The 17,556-nt window shown below is 35.2% G+C and overlaps 1 protein-coding gene across 19 annotated transcripts in view; it reads left to right on the forward strand.

Moving 5' to 3' along the window:
• The window catches only part of CHD9 (chromodomain helicase DNA binding protein 9), a 242,082-nt gene extending 224,863 nt beyond the window's left edge, over positions 1–17,219 (forward strand). For 18 of the 19 annotated variants that reach the window (XM_032611957.1, XM_032611970.1, XM_032611968.1 and 15 more), the window contains 5 exons: positions 2,509–2,648; positions 2,963–3,184; positions 8,012–8,140; positions 11,355–11,459; positions 13,745–17,219. In XM_032611957.1, coding sequence (XP_032467848.1) covers positions 2,509–2,648; positions 2,963–3,184; positions 8,012–8,140; positions 11,355–11,459; positions 13,745–14,623 — 1,475 coding nt within the window. In that variant the 3' untranslated portion in view covers positions 14,624–17,219. The remainder of the gene's footprint in view (positions 1–2,508; positions 2,649–2,962; positions 3,185–8,011; positions 8,141–11,354; positions 11,460–13,744) is intronic. The other variant, XM_032611969.1, reaches the window with a different exon arrangement.
• Positions 17,220–17,556: the final 337 nt, after the last annotated feature.

Here is a 17,556-nt window from a genome sequence, read left to right on the forward strand (position 1 = left end):
AATACCTCTGTGTTTTGTTTGTTTTGTTTTTGGTAATTTAAGAAAACATTTGTAAAACCTAGTCCAGAGTATGGCACCTAGTAGGCATTCAATAGAAAGAAGGTATTTTTAATATTGTTGTAATTACATCTAAGATAAAGACAACACAGGCTTTATAGAGTAGACTAGGTTAAATTTTCCATTTTGGATTCTAGGTTAAAATAAATCAATAATGTTTATTAAAATCACTTTCAAAAAGAAGTCAAGGTAGCTGGGTTTGTTGTTGATTTAAAAAATGAAAGAAGTCAAGGGAGTATATAATTTGCCAAATTGGATATGTTTATAAATGATCAAATAGGATTTGTTTATAAATACATAATTTGGTGTGTATACTAATGTTTTTCCATAGATAATTGTATTAAGTACTTTTCTTTTTATATAGCACTAGGATAGCAGTAAAGGGAAAGTAAAAGAAACTTAAGACAGTCTCTGCCTTTCAGTTGCTTGGTAGACTAGACCTACATGTTAAAATATTAGACAATACGTTAAAAACGATAATATATCTTGCTACAAAGCATTATAGTTAATAAATATTAGAAAAGAGAGAAGTCACTGCTGTCTAGAGACTTCGATAGAGTCCTGTGGAAGAGGCAGAATTGAACAGAATTTATAAGAGGAAGATTAGATAATGGTTTTTCTGGAAAATGACATTGAGAGAGAGTCAGGGAATAGCGTGAACCAGAGACTTGATGTTGGGAAAATTGTATGGTTTTAGGATAAGACTGACCTAGCTACTGTTTAAATTCTTACTGGAGAGATATTTGTATAAGGTCAGAGACTGCTTAGCAAAGATAAATCTAGATTATGGGCAACATCAAAAAGTGAGCTGGGGAGGGGATTGGGTTGGTGGTCAGGCAGGAATGAGGCTTGATGTAAGGCATTTCATTCGTACTAGAATAGGAAGCCATGAGAAGTTCTTATAAAACAGAATAGTACTTTTAAAAGTAATATTTTAGGAAAGTTATTCTATTATTACAGTTAAAATGTACTATAGTGAAAGTATTTTCAAATATTCATAATATTTTGTTAATCTGATTTTAATGAAATAATGAAAGCTGTTCTTTTTTAATAATGTTATATCACATTCCTCAGTGCTTTCATATGCAAAAATAATTTTTATTCATTGTAATTAGTTATTCCTTACTAATTATGAATTAAGGTGTTTTTTGTAACTGAGATGTGAGGAGAGTGACTTCCATAAGATTACACAGCCAACCAAAGGGAAGTGTCTTTTAGGGATACACAGGACTTGGTCAAAAATTCTCCTTGAATGATTGAAAATGCATTTCTCGCTACAAACTGTGAACCATTTTAAGCAAACATCTCATTATTAATATTTTCTTTTATAAGAGTGTTCTAGATTACGTACTCTTTAAGGACAGGAACTGTGTCCTACCTTTGAATCATCATAGTGCTTTGTACATAGCTGTTTGATAAATGTGTATTTATTTATTAGGAAAAAAATGAATGCATGGAACTGCTTCATTCATACCTCTTACAAACATTTTTTAGTGAGTGCCTACTGAAATGAAGAGTGAGAAGGGTCAGTTTAATTTGGCAAGAAACAGTGGTGGTCTTAAAGAAAATACCTTAAATAGGCTGGGGCAGGAGTGGACTGTGGGAATTGAGGAGTGAGGTTGTCGTGAGAAAGGGGAGCATAATAGCAACCAACTTTTCAAAAGTTTTGAAAGTTATGAAAAAGCCGAAAGAAGTTTATTTTTTATTTGAGTTGGACCATGTTTTTAAGTTGATAAGAATCTAATGTAGAGTAAGATATTTTGGCACAAAAAAACAAAGATAAATGATGAAACAAACTTTTAGAAAAAGTAGGAATTAATGGGTTCAAAAAAGGGGGAAAGGTTTGTCTTGTACATGAGAAAGGCATGGTTCTTCCTCGAAAAGGGGACAAAAGAAAAGATGTGTGACTATCCAGGGGAAAAATTTGAGGAGACAAGTCAAAACTTGAAAGAGACCTAGATTACAATTCTCCTGGTTTTTAAATGAGAAATGAGGTAGTATTTTTAATCCAAGAATTGCTTGATTTTGTCTGACTGCTTGTAAAATAAGAGCTAAATTTCTATGTATTTTTTTAAATAAACTTTTTCTTTGATCATGAGTATCATTACAAGCATTATTTATTTTATTCTATTTTATTGGAGTATAGTTAATTTACAATGTTATATTAATTTCTGCTATACAACAAAGTGATTCAGTTATACATATATATACATTCTTTTTCATATTCTTTTCCATTATGGTTTATCACAGGATATTGAATATAGTTCCCTGTGCTATACAGTAGGACCTTGTTGTTTATCCATTCTCTATATAATAGTTTGTATCTGCTAATCTCAAACTCCCACTCCATCCCTCCCCAACCCCCGCAAAATGTCTACGTATTTAGAAAAGTAATTACGTTTAATTTAAGAACTAGATTTTTATCACTCTTTTGCATTCTTAATTTGTTAGGTACTCCCATTCAATCAACCCTTGGTGCCAATGGAGTTTTATTAGACAACCAGCCTGTAGTCAAAAAAAGGCGGGGAAGGAGGAAGAATGTAGAAGGTGTTGACATCCTCTTTTTCAACAGAAATAAACCACCTAATCATGTAAGTAAAACAATGCTTAAAAACTACTGATTCTTGAGTCCAAAATTCAATTCTAGTAAATATACATATTGCTGTTTGTGAATGTTTTGTAGAATAATAAAGATAATTAGAAAATTAGGAGTATACTATATAGCTTTAGATTGTATCTCAGTAGAATCCAGCACTGGCTAAGATTCATGAAAATTCTAAATTTGAAAGATTTAGCTGACCTTTAAACAACTTTTTTTTTCCTCTTCAAAAAGAATTGCTTCATTGGACCAAAATCAGAATGCTAAAGCATGGAAATAAAATTGTCATTTGATGTTTTTCTACAGGTTACGTTAGGCTTAACCACCTCACAGATTTCTACAGGGATAAATCCAGCACTATCCTATACTCAACCTCAAGGAATTCCTGATACAGAAAGTCCCGTTCCAGTTATTAATCTTAAAGATGGGACAAGACTTGCAGGCGATGATGCACCGAAGAGAAAGGATTTGGAAAAATGGCTTAAGGAGCACCCAGGTTATGTGGAAGATTTAGGAGCTTTTATTCCTGTAGGTGATGCCTTATAAAACTTGGTATATTTTACTTCTGTGATTGGTCACACCTATAATGATGAAGCATAAATTCTCACCCACTTATATGTTCTGCCCAAGATTTAGGAAAATTAGCAGAAAAAAATAATGACTATCTTTCGATACAATACAATATCATTTTCCATTTTTCCATTCTGCATTCAATAAGTGTTTAAGTAATAAAAATTACCTCTCATATACAGAGTACTATCATAGACCCAATGAATATTGTAAAGTTACAAAACTTGCAATCTTTTCCCACAAATAATTTGTTTTAAAATAATAAAAATGATCATAGTAAACATTTATTGAGACTTAGCTGTGTGCTTGGCTTTATACTTAGCATGGATTACCTAATTTAACACTCCCTAACTTTATCAGAATGGCATCATTATAACTTTATAAAGAAATGGAAATACTGAAATTTTAAATATTGGGTTGGCCAAAATGTGCCTTCGGTTTTTAAGTAAAAATAAAAGACACATTTTTCATTTTCACCAAGAACTTTATTTAACAACATATTCACCGTTTTGTTCCACTACCTTCTGCCATTTTTCAGGCAACTTCATAATTCCATCTTCCCAAAACTTTTTATCTTGTTAAGCAAAGAACTCTTACAGGTGCCTTCTATAGTCTTCCAAGGAATTGAAATTTTTTCCATTAAGAGAATTTTGTAAAGACCAAAATAAATGGAAATCTGAAGATGCAGTGTCTGGTGAATATGGGGGATGAATCAGAACTTCCCAGCCAAGCTGCAACAGTTTTTGCCTGGTCATCAAAGAAACATGCGGTCTTGCGTTATCCTGATGGAAGATTATGTGCTTTCTGTTGACTAATTCCAAACACTTTTCATTGAGTGCTGCTTTCAGTTGGTCTAACTGGGAGCAGTACTTGTTGGAATTAATCGTTTGGTTTTCTGGAAGGAGCTCATAATAGAGGACTCCCTTCCAGTCCCACCATATACACAGCATCACCTTCTTTCGATGAAGACCAGCCTTTGGTGTGGTTAGTGGTGGTTCATTTTGCTTGCCCTACGATCTCTTCTGTTCCACATTGGAGTACAGTATCCATTTTTCATCTTCTGTCACAATTTGTTTTAAAAACGGAACGTTTTCATTACGTTTAAGTAGAGAATCCACATGCGGAAATACGATCAAGAAGGGTTTTTTCTGCTTAACTTACATGGAACCCAAACATCAAAGCGATTCACGTAACCAAGCTGGTGTAAATGATTTTCAGCGCTTGATTTGGATATTTTGAGTATGTCCGGTGTCTCCCGCGTGGTATAATGTTGATTGTTCTCAGTTAATGTCTCAATTTGATCACTATCAATTTCAACTGGTCTACCCGACCATGGAGCACCATCCAGCGAGAAATCTCCGGCACGAAACTTTGCAAACCACTTTTGACACGTTTGATCACTCACAGCCCTTTCTCCATATACTGCACAAATCTGTTTTTGTGTTTCGGTTGTGTTTTTACCTTTCTTGAAATAATAAAGCTTAATATGCCGAAAATGTTGCTTTTTTTCTTCCACCTTCAGTATTAAAATGGCTACGCAAAAATTCACCAATTTTGATAAGTTTTTTTTTTTTAATGCACGCTGATGTGACAGCTGTCACAATACAGTCTAACGAAATTGTTTCGAATGAAGTTAAAGACAACTAAGTGCTACTAGAGCCATCTTATGGAAAACACCAAATGAACCTTTTGACCAACCCAATAAATAGTGCAAGGGCACACAGCTAGTAAGTCTTAAATCCACTGTTCAAACTGCTACACTTAAGATCTCATAAGAATACACCTTCTGGTTCTCGTCAGGTGCATGGTTTATATTAGTCAAAGAGGAGAACAGATATATTAATTTGCATTTTTCTTATCCTCTGAAATACTTTCTACTCACTATCTTATGGGCGTATGTCTTTCTTACTCATAGAAATCTATTATTTAAGTTTGTAATGCTTTACTGTCAGATGCTGATGTACCAAATTTTGTATCAGTCTCCCTTGATGTTTCTATATATTTTAGAAGGTAAAAGAGTAATGGTATATCCTCTGTACAATGAAGTTAGTGGGTTTGTTCTATCTGCTTCCATTATGAAGATTAATTGGATAACCCATTGAAGTCGTCCCCTACCCCATGAACTTCTTAAGGGCTGTCCTATTCACCTTGTATCCCCAGGACTTAGCACGTAATTCCTGCTACAGAGGATGGTATCTAGCTCCTTGTAAATATTTACTGAGTCAGTGATTTAAAAAATTAAAAACGAAAGTCTTTTGGAGACTAAAAAGTGATATATAAAGGTAAAGTGATTGTTATTTTATTAACAAAAAAATTCATTACCTTATTTTTTCATGCAAAAGAACCACAGAAGCTCCAGTCCCTAGAATGTGACTGTAATATATATTTTTATATACTTGTATCTGTAATATATATTTAGTTTAATATTTTACATTGCTATTATTGTCCTCAAGAGATAACCTGGTAGTCTAAAATAGGGAGCCTCAGTCTTGGCTTTTGAATGCCTTTCATATCCCTAATTTTTTCAAAAGATGCCACAAATTCTCAAATAAACTTTCTCTTAATTCTTTTGATTTAAAAAAAAAGCACCAAATAAAGCTCTTGTAATTATGAGGGGAAGGGTTGTCAGTAAGGTGAGCAATCATAAAATGAGTATTGCAATTCTAAAAATAATGAGAATTGTTAGTTTAACCCTATACTTATTAACATGTTAGAAAATACCATTTATTCAGTCAGTAAATTTTTATTGAGCAACTATTATGTGCTAGTTACTATTTAAAGGGATTTAGGATAAAACAGTGAACAATATAAAGTTCTTGCCCTCATGGCAGTTATACTCTAGTCTCTGAAGATTGTCATACCTTCCTCTTCCCACTGCAAAGGAATCTTTATTACTTTTTCTTTTAACTTATAGGAGTTCATCATTTTCCCTGCAAATAAACCTTTTGTCCTAATTTTTTATGTAACTTTATTATTAAGATTTTAAAACATTGTTATAAGTAGCATTTGTTGGAGTACAGAATACAAGATAACAACTGGTATGATTTCCAAGGGCACTTTACATTAATGGTATATTGGATCTCACACTTTGCTGTGATATCTCTACAACAAAATGATCATAACATGGTATATGTACTATACCAGTGGTATGTATAAACTGCCATGGAAACTGATAAAAGAATAATTACTCTGCCCAAGCAGAGTATCTGGGAAAAGATAGAAAATAGAGCTGACATGACTGGTGGATGATAAAAGAATAAGTAGGCATTTGACCAGGTTAATACTGGTCAAATGCCTACTTATTCTAGGCAGGATAAGAGGAGGATACTCTAGGCATTACAGAACAATTATGAAGAGAGTCTAAAAAGGATATAGTCATAAAACAGTGACTAGTCTGATATTCCAGAGTATGTGAGGGAATGAGTGGGGTAATAGTAATTGGATAGAAAAGGTGAATTCAGTCCAGGCTGTGATGGGACTGGTATGCCATGCTGAAGAGTTTGAGCTTTAGCCTGTTGGAATTTCTAATTGTTTAGAAATGACTACAGACACCAAGCCTTACTTTGTTAACAGTTGTTAACAGAGGTGAGCAGCATGGTTTGATAGAGTCTTTATTGCCACCTGCTAGCTGCATGACCTTGAGGAAGGTATCTTCTCTGAGCCTTGATTCCCATTTGTAAAATAAGAATAATATCTTTGGGGGACTTCCCTGGTGGTCGAGTGGTGAAGACTGTGCTCCCAACGCAGGGGGACCCGCGTTTGATCCCTGGTCGGGGAACTAAGATCCCACATACCACAACTAGAGAGCCTGCGCACCGCAGCTACTGAGCCCGCGTGCTGTACAGCCCACCTGCGTACTCTAGAGCCTGCACGCCGCAATGAAGACCCAGAGCAGCCAAAATAAATAAATACATTTTTTTAGAAAAGAATAATATCTTTGAGTATTGTGAGGATTATGTGAAAAGAGATAAGAAAGTTTATTAGTGAGATGAAGAGAAATGAAAGCCACTAGTACACATATAAATGCTATCAGAGCACTGAGAAAATCTGATGTTTCAGGTGAAATTCATCAGGAGAAAATGTAAAGAGGAAGCTCTTCCAGCATTATTGATAACTCCTTCAAATAACACTCTAGAAATACAGTGATCTTTGAGGGCATTTAAGGAAAGAACTAGCAATGTCCTCCTCATTTCAGGAGCCTACTTTCATACAGAAAGATAATACTGATTATTATTAATTGCCTTGAATAATTGTTTAAATATATAATTTGAGGAAAAGGTTCATGTAACATTGTCTTATTCAGCATTTTTATTAATATAAAAATATTTAAACCTTAAATATTTTTAACATATAGCTATGGGGTAAATTCTTTAATATATATTGAAGATATGTGATAGAATATATATGATATAATATAAATCTTCAATATATAATATAAACAGTTGATCCTTGGACAGTATGGGTGTCAGAAGTACTGATGCATGCCACCCCCACAGCCAAAAATTTGAGTATGACTTTACAGTTAGTCCTCCGTGTCCTCAATTCCGCATCCCTGGGTGCAGTCAACCATGGATCGTGTAGTCCTGTAGTACGTATTTATTGAAGAAAATCCACATATGAGTGAGCCTGCACATTTCAGACCCATGCTATTCAAGGGTCAACTGTATTAATATATCTTATCTATAACATATCTTCAATTTTATATGACTAAATTTCTTGGATCAGCTTATTTGTACTAGTTGCACAGTTAGATTTTCAAGCCATTCCTTTGTCCATGTGTTTTAGAGAATGCAGCTCCATGAGGGGAGACCCAAGCAAAAAAGGCATCGTTGCAGAAACCCCAATAAACTAGATGTGAATAGTCTCACTGGAGAAGAACGTGTTCAGCTGATTAACAGAAGAAATGCCAGAAAGGTATTTATATATTTGTTGTTAATTTTTCATGTTGATTCACTGCTTAAGAGATCTCTAGAACACTACTTCATTATGCAGTATTTTCTAACAGACCTGGTTGGGTTAAATGTAGATTTGCGGGAAAAGACATGGACTACAATTTTATGCAGTCTTAATTTCAAATCCCACATCTTTGTCTAAGCTGTTGAATGAAATAAGCAAGTTAGTTTACATTATCTGTGCCTAAGCAGTGGCCCTGAGCAAGAGCACTACATGTAAGTCAGTGGTTCTCAAAAGGGGGCACCTTTGTCCTCCAGGGGACATTTAGCAACGTCTGGAAATATCTTCGGTAGTCACAACTTTGGAGTAAGGAGGTGGGTGTTAGGGAGGTGGTGAGCAGGGGAAGGATGCTAGTGGCATCTAGTGGATAGAGGCCCAGAATGCTGCTACACCTCCTGCAGTACAGGGGCCAACCCGTACACCACCAGTCCAAAATGTCTGTAGTGCAAAAGTCGAGAAACTCTGTTGACAAGGGGACACTATTCTCATCATGGCCATTATAGATTTATTTATTTGTCACGTGATTTTCCATCATTTGGCTGTTAAGTGTCTCGTTCTATCAAAATGGGCATATTACATAATTTTCTGATAGATGGAAATAAAATGTCTTAAACAAAGGTACCTTATACACTAATAGTATCCCTGTGTTTACCTTCTTGCTTTATTGATTGATGAATGGTAACAGTCAGGTTTTTCCAAAGTCTATTTCTGAACCAAATGTGGCTCAACATTTGTTTTCCCAAATTGTGTCTGTTTTATGTTGGGATTGGTATATGTCTCTTTTACCTCCTCAAGTAAATGATAGAACACTTGTGGCACCCTTTTGTAAGTTCATAGCTTTGACATTTTTATTGTTTTCTATTCTGATGAGCAAGCAACAAAATAAGTAAGAAAGAAGAAATGGCCTCAGAGTAAGAACAGCACATTTCTCATTGAGTTCCTTCACTCACAAATTAAATTACCCTGCGTAGGTCACATTAATTCCCTAGTTCTGTCTTGCTCTCTGTTAAATGACCTCACTGCTAGTATAAAAATACATGAAATCATTTGACTTTCTCAGAAGAAATATTGAAATTGGAAGAAAACTACTTTTAAAATAACAATTGTCTTAATATTATCATATGCACTCATTAAAATTAATACTGATTTTTCCCCAATTTTGTAGAGATAGCTTATTCAGCTTTTGTTAGTGCTTTAAAGTGATGTCATAGGGCTTCCCTGGTGGCGCAGTGGTTGAGAGTCCGCCTGCGGATGCGGGGGACACTGGTTCGTGCCCCGGTCCGGGAAGATTCCACATGCCGCAGAGTGGCTGGGTCCGTGAGCCATGGCTGCTGAGCCTGCGCATCCGGAGCCTGTGCCCCGCAACGGGAGAGGCCACAACAGTGAGAGGCCCGCCCGCGTACAGCAAAAAAAAAAAAAAAAAAAAAAAATTAAAAAAAAGTGATGTCATAGATGTATTAGGGGAAGAACAAGATGACATTTTAGTTGCATTTTACTTAATTTTATGCTTGCATAGATTGTGTTACAAATCTTTGCACTTCATCTTATAATGAAATTAGCATTTCTAGATATGAATAAATTTCTCTTAGCCAGTTTTAAGGAAATGGAACCCTTTTTTAAATTTTTACTTGTTAGGTTTAACATTAAACACCCTAAATTTTATTTTTCATTGTTGTAACCTGATAAAAGTCCTGTTCATTTCCTTTAGTTTGTAGATTTCTTTATTGTTCTGAGTTTCTAGAGTGCAGACTTGAGATTGATCAGTTACTAAGGAAAAGATCCACTTGCTGAATCCCCATAAACCATACAGAGGGCCTCCAGTGTAAACTGGAGCTTAATGAAGGTCATAATAAAAAGGAGATGGCAACAGAAACTTGAGAGGCTAAGTAAAGATTATAGGAAATACTAGATAAGAATACCTATAGGTATTACAACTGGCCATATTAAACCCTGTCTGTATCCTAACAAGATATAGTATATATTCATTCAAAAAGGTGTGGAAAAAGGAATTATTCAAGAAGTGTCTTTAGACTCCAAAGGAACATTAAATTGGTAGGTTCAAATCATTTAAACATTTAAAGGGATATGTATATTTTTATACTTTTAGGGTATCAGTTTACATAATAGATAAGTGCATGGGTTTTTGAGACCTGAGTTTGAAAGCTGATCCTAACACTTACTAGCTAGCTTTAGGCAACTTGTGTAACTTCTCTGAGGCTTAGTTCCTTCATTTGAAAAATAGAAATAATACCTTCTCAAATGGATATAGTGAGTACCAAAATAAATTATGTACTCTAAAGTCCTTAGCACAATAGTTGGTAATATGATAATAATAATAGTTTATATTTATTATGTGCCAGAACCTTTGCTGAGGCACTTGAATTATCTCATCTTCATAAAACCCTATGAGGGAGGTGTTGTTATCTCCATTTTGCAGATCAGAAAACTGAGGTTCAAAGAGATTTACTGATTTACCCTAGTTCATGTAGGTGGTAAGTCTGACTCCGAAGGGTATAATCTTAACTAGGCTACACTGCCTACCCAACATAGTAATTTCACAGTAAATGGTAGTTATTTATTTTACTGTTCCAGTAACTCAAAAACATTTAAGGGACTTCCCTGGTGGCACAGTGGTTAAGAATCCGCCTGCCAGTGCAGGGGACACAGGTTCGATCTCTGGTCCAGGAAGATCCCACATGCTGCGGAGCAAATAAGCCTATGTACCACACTATTGAGCCTGTGCTCTAGAGCCCACGAGCCACAACGACTGAGCCCGCATGCCACAACTACTGAAGCCCGCACACCTAGATCCCGTGCTCCGCAACAAGAGAAGCCACCACAGTAAGAAGCCTGCGCACCGCAACAAAGAGTAGCCCCGCTCGCCGCAACTAGAGAAAGCCTGCCCACAGCAACAAAGACCCAATGCAGCCAAAATTAATTAATTAATTTTAAAGAAAGACATTTAAAATTTACATTAGCACCTGTTTATATAGTATATTAATAGTTCTTGTGGATTGTGGTAGTCCTTTTTAATGTAATAAAGATTGTCAAAAGTGGTTCAACAAATAAATGTGTTTTTAAAAAATAAACTCTGTACAGCACAGAATAAAAGCAAGAAATGTCTTCATATTTAATAGTGCTTTTAAGTGTCTAACAATCTGTTTTTCATTTATAGGTTGGAGGTGCCTTTGCTCCCCCTCTGAAAGATTTATGTCGGTTCCTGAAAGAAAATACAGAATATGGAGTAGCTCCTGAATGGGGAGATGTTGTTAAGCAGTCTGTGAGTATTTCATAAATACTAATTCAGACATCATTTTTAAAATTAGATGCCATTTAATTATAACTTAGATTAAATTTTAAGTTAAGAATTAACAAAATAGGGCTTCCCTGGTAGCGCAGTGGTTAGGAATCTGCCTGCCAATGCAAGGGACACAGGTTCGATCCCTGGCCCAGGAAGATCCCACATGCCATGGAGCAACTAAGCCCATGCACCACAACTACAGAGCCCATGTGCCACAACTGCTGAGGCCCACGCACCTAGAGCCGATGTTCTGCAACAAGGGAAGCCACGACAGTGAGAAGCCCAGGCGCAGCAACAAAGACCCAACATAGCCAAAAATAAATTTATTTTGAAAAATTAACAAAATATTCCAAGAATATATGAAGGTATTTTTTAGTTCACAATTTTTGTTTTGCAGAATATGTTACAGATTTCTCAGATGCTGTTGAGTTAGAATGCAGAATCAATATATGCTGATTTGTGTTTATTTTAATCTCTAAGATACTATTTGAGCAATACCACATGAATAGTCAAAGATATTGGGCGGCAGGGGCAGGATTCTCTGGCGGTCCAGTGGTTAGAACTCTGTGCTTCCACTGCACGGGGCATGGGTTCAATCCCGGGTTGGGAAATTAAGATCCCATGTGCTGCACAGCGTGGCCTAATTAATTGATTGATTGATTAAAAGGCATATTAAGAAAACAAAGATGGGAAAAGATATATATATGTAAGGTTATTCATCATAATACAGTAATAAAAATTGGGAATATACCAATGGTCCATCAGTATATTGAAAATCTGCAACTATTTTAAAAATTATATCTTAAAAAGAACATTAGTGACAAGGGAGAAAAAGTTCACAGTGTTGTTAAATGGGGTAGTAGTTAAGCTCTTGGAGTATCAAAGCCTAACCATGTGGTAAGTGCTGAATAAATAATAGCTATTATGTCTACAGGTGTCTAAATGAAAAAGACAGGCAGTAAACCTATGTTCAGTATGATTCTATTTTTTTTTTCCTTTAGAAAAGAGATGAAGAGAATTGTAAAATCTGTTTATATGCACAAGGGGAAGATGGAAGCACACATCCTGAAATGTTAGCAGTGGTTCTCTCTGAACAGTGAAACTATGGATGATATTTTTCTTTGTATTTTTTTGTTGTCCTGTTTTCTGTAGTGAACCCTAATGCTTTTGTAAAGAGAACAAATAAGTTGATCAGTTCTAGACAAAATTTTAAAATAGTCCCATGAGAGTCTTTCAAACCACTGTCTAGAGCTACAGTGTCACAAATGGTAGCCACCAGGCACATGTGGCTATTGAGCACTTGAAATTTGGCTAGTCTGAAGTAGGAGGTGTTGTAAGTGTGAAGCACTGTTTCTGGATTTTGAAGGCTTAGTTTGGAAAAATGAATATAAAATATCTCAATAATATTCATAGATGACATACTGAAATGACAGTGCTTTTGTTATGTTAAATAGACTATATTGCTAAAATTGGTGTCACGTATTTTACCTTTTTTTAATTGTGGCTACTAGAAAATTTTAAATTACATACGTGGCTTACATTATTTCTATTGGACAGTGCTGGTCTAGTGGTTCTAAACTCCTAAAACTTTTAGGAATTTTCGTTCATTTGTTTGTTTTTTACTTCTAGGAGTTTTGAGCCTGAGAAAATCATGGGAGAATTTCAAGAAAGTAGCATAGGTTGCCCTCCATTGCCCTGGACTTGGTGCTTCCCAGTCTGCAGGTGCTACTGCTGTTCTGAGACAAGTGATTTTTCCCCCCTGTTGATTATCTTTTTCGGTTTGGCTCTGTCTCCTTTACTCCCAAAGTGATAGTCAGGAAAGAGTCATATGAAGCATCTCATTTTAATCTTTACTTCTTCTGTCCTTTGCTTATTGTTCTTCCAGATTAGAAGAGGGGCACTCCTTTAGTCTTCTAGAGCAATTGGTGATGTGAAAAATGTAAGGGCATGGCAGTAGTAACCCTCATGAAAAAATTTCTTCGGACCTTCTGTTTTCCAGAACTATTCTACTAACTTATGCCTCACAGTATAAAAGAGGGCCAGAGACCTCTTTCTGCCCTCTTAAGATAAAATGAGAAAAAGAGCTGTTTCAAGCCACTACTTAGTATAAGATGAAATTGGGTTATCTCTCTCATAATTGGTTATATCAATACAGAATAAGTTTATGAATGATTACCTATTTTTAATAGCTTATTTGTATCACAAACTAATAGCTATTGATTTTATTTGAAAATGGTTATTATTGATGGATTTTTTTTTTTTAGGGATTTCTTCCAGAAAGTATGTATGAACGTATTCTCACTGGTCCCGTTGTGAGAGAGGAAGTAAGCAGGCGAGGGAGACGGCCTAAAAGTGGAATTGCAAAGGCCACCGCGGCAGCGGCAGCTGCAACTGCCACCAGTATTTCAGGCAGTCCTTTATTAGCCAATGGATTACTTCCAGGTGTGGACCTCCCAACTCTTCAGGCCTTACAACAAAACCTACAAAACTTGCAGTCACTGCAAGTGACTGCAGGGCTCATGGGAATGCCTGCTGGCCTTTCTTCTGGAGGAGAAGCTAAAAACGTGGCTGCCATGTTCCCCATGCTGCTGTCAGGAATGACTGGATTGCCAAATCTGTTGGGCATGGGAGGACCCCTGACAAAGCCTACAGAATCTGGAACAGAAGAAAAAAAGGGAAATGACTCTACGGAGCTAGAAGGAAAAAAAGAAAGGACAGAGAGCCAAAATTCAGAGAATGGTGGTGAAAGCTCTGTGTCAAGTTCTCCTTCAACATCCTCTACTGCTGCATTAAGTGCAGCTGCAGCTGCCAACCCGTTAGCTCTTAACCCACTATTACTATCCAATATACTTTATCCAGGGATGCTTCTCACTCCAGGCCTTAATCTTCATATTCCAACTTTGTCCCAGTCCAATACTTTTGATGTACAGAAAAATAAAAACAGTGACTTAGGCTCATCTAAGTCTGTAGAAGTAAAGGAAGAAGATTCCAGAGTTGGAGATCAGGAAGACAAAGGGGGAACTGAACCGAGTCCTCTCAATGAAAACAGCACAGATGAGGGTTCAGAGAAAGCTGATGCTTCATCTGGATCTGATAGTACACCATCGTCATCTGAGGATTCAGATTCGAGTAATGAAGACTGATTCCCAGACTGCACTTAAATTATGAACTGAGTTTGGATTTTTTTTCTTTAATTATTAATTGTAAATACCCCAGTGTTGAGTGCATCAATAACTTACTGACTGAACATTTCAGTTATTTGTTTAGAAGTGCAAACTGCTTTCAGAGACGTTTTGCATGTAATATTTCTTAAGATTCATAAGTTTCTGAACTCGTATGTACTATCAAATACATAAAGGTGTAAAATTACAACAAAAGGCATTATAATTTTGTTGGGGGTTAATTTTATGAAAATTATGCTCAATAAGAGTTGTATATTTAATATATTTGCAGTGAACACAGAATACTTTATGCATATTACTGATTTAATTTGAATATAGTTTTACAGCCTCCTTGACACCTATAATTTACAGATCAAAACTCAGCAATAATTTGGGCAGCTAATGAATGTCATGAAAGCTGTAGAATCTACATCACCATCCATTGCTTTAATTACATGAAAATGCTCTAGTGTTGTGATGCACTGCTGATATTTCCAATTCAGGTACAAGTGTGTTTTAAAGAAGAAATAAGTTTCCCAATCAGCCAATTTAACTGGCTACCTGTTACCTCAGCTGAGTTAGTTTAGGAAGTTTACATTCGTTTCTAATTCTATACTTGTTTTCAGGGGTTTTTTAAACACATCCTATATATCATGTTAATCTGGCAAGAAATATGACTTGCTTTTTGCTGAGCTTCACTCTTAAAATCAGTAAAATTAAGTCATGAAATAATCCTGTGTCATGTAACTTTGGCACCCTCTAGACATATTTAGTTTCAGCTCTTCAAAGTTTGGCCTCCTATTAGAAATAATTGTCTCAGATGAGTAATGTCTGTTTCCAGGGTTCAGAAAAGGCAAACTCATGAAATGCCACTGAAAAGAACTTTCAACACAGCATACTTCATGTAAAAGAAATTGTTTGTTTGCTTTATTTGTGTAGATTTCTATTTGTGTTTTACGTCATGGAAATATTCCAGAATTAACAGATAATAGGGTAAAGTAATATGCAGATAGTCTCAATTCATTTTGAGTTTCTACGTATAAGCAAACTAAATGTTGCCCAGAATCAGTGTTGGGTTATCAGTTTATATTAAATATACTGAGTTGCCCATTTTGAAAATGCACTTTGAATAATCTCAAAAAAATATACGTTACTCTTATGAACCACAAAAAATGAAGCCAAAGGCTTCTGATCAATTTCTTAGAACCCTTTACCATGTAAAATTTGTCTGTTTGATTTGTGATACAATTTCTCCTGCTAAAGCTGCTATTATTCTGACAAGGTAGAGGTCCAGGTTCACCTTCATATACATTTAAAACAATTAGAACTGAATTGGAAATAAAATATCATTTATATCCTAAGGAGAGACAAGTGTTAGCGTTTTTCTGGTACTTAAAAATAAGTCAGTGATAAAGTTTGCGAGGGGAAAAGTACCTCACTTCTCTCCCAGAGAAAAAATAACTTTTAGTATGTTTTGATAGAACTCTATTGCTTTGTCATGAATTAAGCAATTATATTGGATTTTCCAAGACCTTTACCAGTAAATTATGTTTCTGTATGTAAAATAACTAACCCCTTATTAGAGAGACAGTGTTATATGTATTTACAAAATTATATAAGTTCCATTGGGATTGTATTGATTTTTGTATTTTCCCAAAATAGTACTTTGAATTGATAGTCCTTTATGCAATGTCTTAGCAATAGTCACTATAATGCCCTTCCAGGAGAAGTGGGTAGTAATTCTTCATCATGAAAATGATATATTACATATTTAGTATCTTCCCTTTGCAGTATTGCACCTTTGTTTAACTAGAATACACCTATGAGATAGCCAAAGTTTTTCAAACACAGTTAACTTAGTTTGCCGGTAAAGTATTTCAGCACCATCCACATTTCCCTTCTCTCCCCCTAGTTATACCCACATGATCTTCATTCCTTTCTGTCTCCAATTTAAAATAAAGGGGAAAAAAGCCCTAGATCTTGTCACTAAAATCTAATTTATATCAAATTTATGAGATAAAGTATTTTCCTAATTATGATCAAATGAATTTGGTTATTAACATCTTAGTGATTCTCTTTCTATGTAATAAGGCAGTTGCAGTTTTCAAAGCATTAAGGCTAGTATTAACTTTAAACATTCTCTTGGGTTTCAAGACACTTCTATCTAGTACTGATTGGGGAAAAGTTGTCCAGCTATCAGCTTAAAAAAACATGCAAACATGGTTGTGTAAAGTTAAGGGTTATAAGAAAAGAAATCAGTAGAATTACATAATACTAAAGTTGCAGTTGAAAGGATATCCAAGTATGTGTTGGTAGTTACTAAAAGAATTATAGCTGTTATTGCCTTGTATTTATAGCCCTTGTTTCAGGTTTCATGATTCAAGTCTTAGTCCAATTTTTCTTTTGGACATTGCAATATTTACCAGTTGTGTTTTGTGTAGTCTGAATTTGCTTTCTGTAGTTGAGCAAACGTCTTAAAAAGTCATTTGTAATTTATTAAATTACTTTCTATGATGTTCTATAGAGCAAATGGAAGTTTAATTATTTTTTATTAAACATATTCTTTGACTACCCATGATGTCAGCCTCTGTACATGACAATTTTTTTTATTTTTATATATAATTTATCTTGTTCCAGTTATGAAGGAAACCATAGTCATAAATCTTTAAAAGGAAAGTGGAAGAATTTTTAAGAGACAGAAGTTGGCTATAATTATATCCACAATATTATTATTTCCCAAAGTTTTCTTCCCCTGGACCTTTAAAAATCCCGAAAGACCCAGAGATATACCTAACCTCTTAAGTCCATTTTGAAGATCAGTAATTATTTTTTCCCTTGGTCTTAGAGACTTTCCTAATTCATCACTGTTGTTTGCAGTGTTTTTTTTTATAAATATGAAAGAAATTTGTTTTTCC

The sequence above is a fragment of the Phocoena sinus genome, chromosome 19 (assembly GCF_008692025.1).
Source record: "Phocoena sinus isolate mPhoSin1 chromosome 19, mPhoSin1.pri, whole genome shotgun sequence".
In the NCBI taxonomy this organism is placed as follows: domain Eukaryota; kingdom Metazoa; phylum Chordata; class Mammalia; order Artiodactyla; family Phocoenidae; genus Phocoena; species Phocoena sinus.